At 42.6% G+C, this 10,164-nt stretch overlaps 1 protein-coding gene across 2 annotated transcripts; it reads left to right on the forward strand.

The window, feature by feature from the left end:
• The first annotated feature begins 324 nt into the window (after positions 1–324).
• secisbp2 (SECIS binding protein 2) lies at positions 325–10,163 on the forward strand. Of its 2 annotated transcripts, none has more exons than XM_014171540.2 (19): positions 325–435; positions 615–666; positions 1,253–1,395; positions 1,617–1,809; positions 1,924–1,999; positions 3,942–4,165; positions 4,259–4,349; positions 4,444–4,568; positions 4,730–4,873; positions 6,104–6,211; positions 6,325–6,423; positions 6,624–6,756; positions 6,945–7,108; positions 7,396–7,543; positions 7,646–7,853; positions 7,964–8,184; positions 8,462–8,616; positions 8,809–8,983; positions 9,304–10,163. In XM_014171540.2, the coding sequence occupies exons 2-19, from the start codon at positions 658–660 to the stop codon at positions 9,423–9,425; spliced, it is 2,538 nt and encodes an 845-aa protein (XP_014027015.2). In that variant the 5' UTR covers positions 325–435; positions 615–657; the 3' UTR covers positions 9,426–10,163. The 2 variants fall into 2 exon arrangements, with proteins under 2 accessions (XP_014027015.2, XP_014027014.2); XM_014171539.2 differs by having other exon boundaries at positions 398–502.
• Position 10,164: the final 1 nt, after the last annotated feature.

Consider the following 10,164-nt stretch of genomic DNA (forward strand, 5'->3'; position numbering starts at 1 on the left):
TATTTTTGTATGATTATTAATTGTTTTTGTTTGCATTACAGCAGTATGTAACGGTAGGTTAGCTACTGTTACAAGGTTAGTTGGCTACTAATACATCGAACTTGCCAGGCAGTATATTAACTATATGCAATCTAACTACCCAACGTGTATTGATTTGATTATTCACGTCATTCTTAGATAAGTGGTATAGTCGAATGCGTTCTCAATGGACATTGTTAATTCTGTCTATCTACTCCGATTTCAGAACACTATTGTCTGAGCGTGCCAGAGCGCAGAATAATTGATTAATTTACGAACGTTCAATATGGCCGGTGTCAGTAAACGTCGGCAAAGAAGCGTAATGAAATTATTGTCAGCAGCAGAGTTCAGTCACCAACGCTCTGGATAACATGAAAACAGCCTACATGCTCTGCTAGGGCATGTAGAATGGTCAGAGTGAGTTACGCCCCGAAATGAGGGCTGCACACTATTGAAGCTTGGCGCTACATCATGTGCACTCTGGGTACTCAAATTTTCCACAGCTGACTTGCCTGAGCGTTGTGTTCAACCGATTTCATGCTATGTTTGTACAGTAACTGTGTAGTCAGCTAACTGTGTGTATATATATCCGACAGAAACATGATCATCTGACTTCAACGGGCAATCACGAAACAGGAGATGGACAAGGTAAGATTAGGGATGCGGTTTGTTATTGAGAAATGCCTATAGCTAGCCAAGCGAAGTAGCTAGCTAGCTACATTCGCTTGCTGAATCCAGGTTGCTAGATAGCAACTGTTGTGTAATACTAAACTGCTAGATGCCAGCCAGTTGTCAGTTGGTTTGATTGGACATGACTATCATGAAATTCGACCTCGACGATTTTATTTCTAGCTTATGTAGCGAGCCATGTAGCTAGCTAAGATTGATAGTCGCTAGTACCGTTACATGTGCACGAGCTGGGCTAACCATAACAAACAAATTGAGCTTGAGTGGATGGGCTCGGTAGGCACTGGCGCACTACTGTATCCCTGACTGGCGCCACTAGCAATTGGAAGCCGAGATAGTTTTAACTGACTTGTTTAACTAACGTGTGTATTCGTGACGTTGCAGACCCAATGTCCTTGGCCATTGCACTTGTGTTAGCTTTGAAATTACTTCCCTTACCTGCTAGTGTTCACGTACACTTATCGCTAACTTAGACATATGTTTCCTTGTTAGTTAAATTTCAATGTAATATTATTGGATAATTTCTTATTTGCTTGGTATATTGCAGCAGAGCAAATTGTCACCTGCAGTCCAGCCCTTTGTTCCAAAGGTCCAGCAGGAAGGGAGATTGGAGGCCCCTAAACAACTGACAACTTCATCACTGCCCCTGACACTACCAAACCCTTATCTGTTAGATCAAGGTTCTAGAAGGTAGGACCATTTATTTTGCCTTAATTGTTTCCATACATTCCTCTAAACCAAGTACTTGCCGGAGCTGGTGTCAGGTAGTGTGTTTTTAAATGGTAAACTATTTTGTATATTCTGTCAGAGCATAAAATGGCTATTTTGCCATTTGTCTTTAGTTTATTGCAGATTGCGTAGCTAACGTGATTGTGGAGTGAACTCTTATTCATTTCTCAATCTCCATCCAGGCATCAGGCTGGTAAGTCTACTTCAGGTGACGACTCGAGAAAGAGCCCCAGGCAGAGGCCATCAACCACTGATGGTATGCGAGGAGACGCACAGAGCAAGCATGGCTACATCAGCAGCCGTCGTACCAAAGGGACAACTGAAACCAGTGCATACACAGCTGGAGAACGACTCATACGTGATCAGCAGACAAAGGTCTGTTTAATTATACTGACCACATTGGAACCAAACTAGAATATAGCTTAATACAAACAATTTTCTTTAATGTGTATTCATATATCTCAACTGATTCCCCCCCCAACCTCACAGGCATCAAAATCTAGTTCTGAGTTTGGTTCTCGGGACAATAACATGATCAGGACATCATTGGATGCACCAAGAAGAGGTAATAACACACGTTGCATACAACGCACAGATATTCATAATGTTTTGTTAATGGTAGGTATCAATGTTCCCTCAAATTGTGCAACTTCCAGCTTGTGTTTACTGTGAACACTGAGGCTGTACCCGCTATAAGTTACAGTTTCAGACAGTGGTCAAGTAGGCTGCTGTGCCTTTTGATCATAATTTAGGCCTTCCAGGGTGGCCTATCATCAAAAAGAATGGAGAAAATGTATCCCATAACATTTTAACATGGAAATAGCTGTTCTATCATCCAGCCTACAGTAGCAACCAATGTGTGGTGGTTAATGTAGTCCTACATTCCATGAGACTTTTGGAAAAAAAACATGCAGGGCTTGACAAGGAGGTGACTGAAAATGTTGTTTGATGCAATAAACCACTTTACAAAATAAAATGCATTATTATTACTACTATTACAGAGAATAAGACAAATGATGATACCCTCTGCCTATTGACTACTTTGTTTATTCAAGACCGTCTCAAAATACTGCCCCTTTAAGACAAAAAAGCTCTTTACCTGACTCGCTTTTCAAAGATGTCTATAAATGTACTTGTTTTGTGCTCTTGTAGGAAGCAATCACTCCCCCATCACTGACTACAAGTGAGCTATAACTGGGCTAATAACTCTCACTAACTAGCAAAGGATGTGAACAAATGTGCTCACGTGGCTACATGCTGCTCTCGCTTTGATCTCAAAACAAGTGCATCTACACATGACCTCTCATGCTGTAAACAGGCCAGATCAAAGTGAAAGTGTAGTTAAACAGTGTAATTATTCCCTCCAAGGCAATCAAACAAGTGAAATTCAACGGCCCAAACACGAGACGTATGTGGCAGGGTCTACAGGACTACACGGACTACAAAAAGAAAAGCTAGCATGTCATGGACGCCCACGTCACGCTTCCAGACAAACTAAACACCTTTGCCCGCTTTGAGGATAATACAGTGCCACCGTCGTCGCCCGCTAACAAGGACTAACCATCTCTGCAGCACTCCACCAATCAGGCCTTTATGGTAGAATAGCCAGACAGAAGCCACTCCTCCAGTAAAAGGCACATGATAGACTGCTTGGAGTTTGCCAAAAGGCAGCTAAAGACTCTGACTATGTGAGACAAGATTTTCTGGTCTGATGAAACCAAGATGTAACTTTTTGGCCTGAATGCCAAGCATCATGTCTGGAGGAAACCTGGCACCATCCCTATGGTGAAGTATGGTGGTGACAGCATCATGCTGTGGGCATATTTTTATTTTTTTGCGACGGACTGGGAGACTAGTCAGGATTGAGGGAAAGATGAGTGGAGCAAAGTACAGAGATCCTTGATGAAAACCTGCTCCAGAGCAGTCAGGACCTCAGACTAGGGTGACGGTTTACCTTCCAACAGGACAACGACCCTAAGCACACAGCCAAGACAACACAGGAGTGGCTTTGGGATAAGTCTCGGGAATGTCCTTGAGTGGCCCAGTCAGAGACCGGACTTGAACCCGATCTTACATCTCTGGAGAGACCTGAAAATAGCTGTGTAGCGACACTCCCCATTCAACCTGACAGAGCTTGAGAGGATCTGCAGAGAAGAATGGGAGAAACTCCCCAAATACAGGTGTGCCACGCTTGTAGTGTCATACCCAAGAAGACTCAAGGCTCTAATTACTGCCAAAGTACATTCAACAAAGTACTGAGTAGAGTCAGTACTTATGTAAATATTTTTAATACATTTGCAAACATTTCTAAAAACCTGTTTTTGCTTTTATGGGGTATTGTGCATTATGGGGTGTATTGTCTGTAGATTGATTGGGGGGGCTGTAACGTAACATTGTGGAAGAAGTGAAAGGGTCTGATTGCATTCTGAATGCACTGTATACACTTTTTCCATTTGCAAGACACTTTTTTTGTCTTTAGTGTGGTGTTCTATTTGCTTTGTCTGCAGGGGGTTTTAGAGGGACCAGATCTGCCCCAAAGTCATCAGAGAGATCTGAACCTGCCCAGGTGGATCTTGTCACGTTTGAGGTGAAAATGGCTGAATTCCCAGAGCTGGGTGGTTTGGCACCCGGCAGTCCTGCACTTCCTGCCCCACAGAAACCTGGAACCTGCTGGGGATCAACCTCACCATCCCTCACCCCCCATCATCAGAGCTCAGTATCCACCAGTAAGGTAGGTCTACTGAGCTATAGCATGCTGTCATAATTTCATAAATTATAAATAACATTTATCTTAAGAAATGCCATGTGATTTTTGGATCTGTAGACTACACCAGTAAGAAAAGGACAAAGACAGGACCCCAGTCGATGCACCGCTTCCAGTGAAAATAGTGATGCATCCTTGACTATCGCACAAGGTACTGGACCTTTTTTAATTTAGCATTCAAAAGTAATGTAATGGTTTGTGCTGTATGCCATTAAGAAAATAATCAATGTACTTGACCCAATCAGGTCAGCCTGTGGAGGTAGTTTCACAGAGCAGTGGCCTAGCAGTGACCTCCTGGGCCAATGTGGCCTCCCAGCCTCCAAAGAAAGTAATCCCCAAGAAAACGGTCAATAATGGCACTACCTCCCAGGTACTGTGTGTGCTTGATGCAAATCCTACTGTACATCTCGATCTAGCTAAAGTGCTCTCAAACTGATATGTTTAAGCTTTGAAGATTTGTTGAGGTAGAAATTAAGTTGACCAACATTTTCACTTTTGAAGAGAATGACCTTTTGTCTTGTCCTTAATTAGAAGGAAACATCTGTGCAGCAAGAAGAACAAGCCTCTGAGAAGAAGAAAAGGAAGAAGAAGAAGAAATCCAAAATGCCGGGTGAAGGTGGAGCGTTAGAGGAGTCTGAGGACCTGGTCATTTATCAGGAGCCACCCAAGTTTGAGGTGCAATAAGTCACAGTGCTCATGTACATACACTCAGTTTATTAGGAACACCCATCTAGTATCGTGTCGGTCCCTCCTTTGCCTCCAGAACGACCTGAATTCTTCGGAGGCATGGATTCTACAAGGGGTGGCGTTCAAACGTAGCTCAATTGGTATCAAGGGACCTAACCTGTGCCAGGAAAAAAAATCCCCACACCATTACACCACCGTCATCAGCCTGTACCATTGACACCAGGCAGGATGGGGCCATAAATTCATGCTGCTTACGCCAAATCATGACTCTGCCATCTATATGACGCAACGGGAACCAGGATTTGTCGGACCAGGCAATGTTTTTCCACTCCTCCAGTGTTGGTGATCGTGTGCCCACTGGAGCCGCTTCTTCTTTATTTTAGCTGATAGGAGTGGAACCTGTGTGGTCGTCTGCTGCAATAGCCTATCCGTGACAGAGACCGACAAGTTGTGTGTTCCGAGATGCTATTCTGCACACCGCTGTTGTACTGCGCCGTTATTTGCCTGTTTGTGGCCCGCCTGTTAGCTTGCACGATTCTTGCCATTCTCCTACCTCTCTCATCAACGAGATGTTTTCGCCCACAGGACTGCCGCTGACTGAATTATTTTTTTGTTTGTTACACCATTCTCGGTAAACCCTAGAAATTGTCGTTCTGAGATACTGGAACCGGTGCGCCTGGCACCGATGATCATACCACGCTCAAAGTCGCTTAGGTCACTTGTTTTGCTCATTCTAACGTTCAGTCGTAAAGTAACTGAATGCCTCTATCTGCTTGCTTTATATAGCTGGCCACGTGACTCACTTGGTGCGAACTATTTTTGTGAACGGGGTGGTGTACTTATTAAACTGGCCACTGAGTTGTATAGTTAAGTTTTAATAATATGCTCAAAGTGCTTTCCATTGTAAAGAGGGATATTTTAAAACGCTTCAGGAGACCTCCCTTTTTCATATTATTTTTTTAATTTGATTTATTTAACCTACCTAGGGAAGTCAGTTGAACAAATTCTTATTTACAATGACGGCCAAACCCTCCCTTAACCCGGACGACGCTGGGCCAATTTTGAGCTGCCCTATTTTTAATAAATGTATTTATTAATAGAGCCCCTTTTACAACAGCAGTTGTTAGTGTTTATACAGAAACTGAGCCTAAAACCCCACGCTGATATTTAGTATCAAATAAATAGAATTTATTTCTTGACTGTTTATTTTCCTCCTAGGATGAAGAAGAGTTTCCAGACTTGTCTCTGGCCTTCGCTGGTTTAGCCAGAGTGCAAGGCCACAACTCAGTAGTGTTCAGCAACATGGCAAAACTAGTCAACAAGGAGGTATGGAATTAACATTACTCTTGAAAATACAAACCATAAGCATTATAAATGAAATTACAACTTCATTGAATTAATAATCAATACATAATCATGTATTTTTATTTCTGGTACAGGAGGGTCATAGAGAAGGAACAGGACTCCAGCCAGGTGACCAAAACAAGGACAAAGCCACGGCAGGAAAAGCTCTCCCTTCAGAGACAAAGAAGGGACAGGTCAGCACTGAACTTTACTCATTATTTATAGGAAAATATTGAAATCTGATTCAGGCTGGCTTATTCTGTACAGACGCTGTTCATGATGTTAGAAGAGCAAATGGGCTAAAAAGGAATAATATAGCCTAAAAGTCAACCTCTGTTGTTTTATAACTTTGTCCAAATGGTCGTTCTTGTAAATGATGAAACCTTCTCATCAGAAATCTGAGAAGACCAGTGGGAAGAAGAGCAAAGTCCCTGTGCAGCTGGATATTGGGAACATGCTGGCGGTTCTGGAGAAGAAACAGCAAACTCAGAAAGACAAGCAGGACACCAAAGGGGTCATCCTCTCAGGTTATATTACAGCAGAAAAAAAAACTTCTGTCATTTTCATCTGTCATTTGTTTTTTGTTTTTTTTCTCATGGAACTTTTAAATGAAAAGTTCTTGAAAAATAGCACTGATGATACAATGCGTACACATTGCTACCCACATTTTGCGTCATGCTATTCTAACATATCTTCGACACTTGTTACTATGTAGTTGGTGGGTCGCTACCTGTCGGCCATAAGAACACACTAATCCAGAAGAAACCATGGACACAGGATAAGATAGCCCACAACCCCTTGGACTCGACCAGCCCTCTGGTAAAGAAGGGCAAGCAGAGAGAGGTTCCCAAAGCTAAGAAACCCACACCACTGAAAAGGGTGAGTCTCTCAGACCCAGCTATCTGGAAATATGTATGGGCTGTGTTATCATTCCCTAGCTTGGATTTACTGTTTTTATTTACTCCCACAAACATTTTCTGTGATGATTAAATGTTTTTACCCTATTGAATGCTTTGCTGAATGGTGCACTGCTATTGGACGAGATCATGCTTGATAAGCCTTACTTTAGCATGCATTTTAGACCAATCTGTCTTTAAATATGTTTTTATAGTTTGGTACTCTACTGCCACCCTTTACCTGTATTGGTTTGTCTGTTCAATCTGCAGGTGATTCTCAAGGAGAGGGAAGACAGGAAACAGAACCGTTTGCTGGAGGAGCGGGCACTGCCCCCTTCAAGTGAAGAATCCAAGATGGCCGGCGACATAACAGAGGAGCTGTGTGAGGCCATCAGCATGGACCAGCGTGACTCTACAGGTCAGACAACTTCACTTCATCATTTTTAGAGTAGGAAATGTACTTGGTCTAAGTATTTCTGACTAAGCGTAAGAGGTAATATATGTGTGTGTGGTACTTCAGATGTAAGCAGCAGCCCTACTAGCCCCTCTGTGCTTGAGGAGGAGCAGTCAGAAGTACATGGGGAGACTGAGAAGGAGGGGGAGACTGAGAAGGAGGGGGAGACTGAGACTGAGGAGGAGACGGAGGAGACTGAAGAGCCAACCAACCAGTCTCAGCCACAGCCCTGCCCTCCCTTTCGACCCAAAATCCACAGCAGGAAATTCAGAGAGTAAGCCATCATGGTTTCCATTTCTTACACTGACAAGATAAGATTCTAAACATATACTCTTAACCATACTGGATGACACACACACACACCATTTAAATATTGTCTCCCAGTTACTGCAGCCAGGTGCTGAGTAAAGATGTGGATGAGTGTGTGACCAACCTGCTGAAAGAGCTGGTGCGCTTCCAGGACCGGCTGTACCAGAAAGACCCTATGAAGGCCCGCATGAAGAGGCGTCTGGTCATGGGCCTCCGGGAGGTCCTCAAACACCTCAGACTCAGGAAGGTCAAGTGTGTTGTCATCTCCCCCAACTGTGAACGCATCCAATCTAAAGGTACAGTGTACTCATTAGACTTAACTTCTACAACCTGGGTTTCCTGTGTTGACTGAGATTCCAGGGGTATTATCTCACCTTTGGCTCTTAGAATTGTTGTTTTTCGTTGTTTATATTGTACATGCAAGAGCAAAATGACAATACCCAGTCCTAATGTAAGTTGAAAAAAAATTGAATGTTTATCCAAAGTAGGTGAAATCATCTTTTCTTATGTTTTGCCCATTGTTCAGTGTTTACAGTGCACAATGCTAAGGATCATGTATTCCCTCTTCCACAGGCGGTCTGGATGAAGCTCTCCACACCATCATTGACACCTGTCGGGAGCAGGGCGTTCCCTTTGTGTTTGCCCTCTCCAGGAAGGCCCTGGGCCGGTGTGTCAACAAAGCTGTGCCTGTCAGCCTGGTGGGCATCTTCAACTACGATGGAGCACAGGTATGGGCATTCAATAAAACTGGAGGCTTAGTAAGTGCTGCTGGACATTTTTGTTTAGTCTTAATGATACAATGTTGGAGACTTGAGTCACAATGCATGATACAAACCGGAGACTAAGAAGATAATTGTTCTCTTGAAACTGTTAAGTGGTGCGTGCATGGATGTGGTTACGGATTGTCTTTGATTCTACAGGACCATTACCACAAAATGATTGAGCTGTCGTCAGAGGCAAGGAGAGCTTATGAGGTGATGATAGAAAACTTGGAGTTGACATCACAAGAAGAACAAGAGAACCAAGCGGATCAGCTGAGCACTGGGACACTGTCATCTCCACCAGCCTGCTCAGAAACCGAGGAGCCAGAGTACAGTAAGTGAACAGATTCCATTCACTGACTATCAAAAGCAATTTACATTACGCTAAATACTTGTGTGGAATCTGCCATGACTGGAATCTCCTTCAAACATTTCCCTAGGTTAATTTCCATTTAGCTACATTCCTTGGTGATGCATGGGTAGCCTGATCTGGGCAATAGAACAGTTAGTGTAAATTGTGTCTTAGCTGATAAGAAAAACAGGTATTTACCAAGCCTGTTTCTCTGCTTAGTTTATGTAAGGTGAGGTACTAACTGAATGAAGGACTGCTCAATGATTTAGTTTTTTCCTCTAAATCCCTTTTTTTTTCTTCAGTAAAACTGTGGAAGAAAATGCTGGAGAAAGAATGCAATCACAAGTTTTTAAACTTTGAGGAGCAGTTTTGCTCTGTCCCCAGGGCCAGCGACTGTAAAGAACAGATGGATGAGAAGAGTTGATGATGGAGACTGTGCCTAAAAACCCACTTGATGCCAGCTCTGACTATCAGTCCTGAAGGAAATACTTGATGGCACACTATAGCACGATTAACCCCCTGATGTTGCATCCCAAATGGCACCCTATTCCTTATATAGTGCTCTATTTTCTTTGCCAGAGCCCTATGAGTGCTAGGTTAGGGAATATTGTGCCATTTCAGATGCTGACAGAGATCAAAATGGATCTATTTCTTGGGACCAAACCAATCACTAGAAGTGACCCATCAGCATGTATCTACACTGCTCCATGATGACCGAGTATGCAGAACAATTTGAGCTAGGTTTATTTACCTAATGTGCCTATATAAAATAGAATCAAAGTATACTTTATCTGTGAATGTTAGATGAGCGACATGACCTCCAGAGGTCGTTTTTCTTTTTTCTGAACCAATGGAAATGCCACCAAAACTAAGATGCTATGTTTGGTTTGCCTTAGGCATATTATTTCCTTTGTCAATCATGTGTGTACTTACTGTATAAGGTTGAGATTCAGTGATTGTTTGTTTATTTGAGGCTACACCAGTCAACAAATGTCTGCTGTCATATACACTGATATGAATTTTGGTCTTTGACATTAGCCAAACAAAATTATAATTTTATTCTTGAGACAATGTTTTATTTTGTTTTTAAATAATTGTCAATACCTAATGAAGCTGATATAATTTTGTCACATTCTTGTAATAAAGACATTCATGTGCAATAC

The sequence above is a fragment of the Salmo salar genome, chromosome ssa24 (assembly GCF_905237065.1).
Source record: "Salmo salar chromosome ssa24, Ssal_v3.1, whole genome shotgun sequence".
Lineage (NCBI taxonomy): Eukaryota > Metazoa > Chordata > Actinopteri > Salmoniformes > Salmonidae > Salmo > Salmo salar.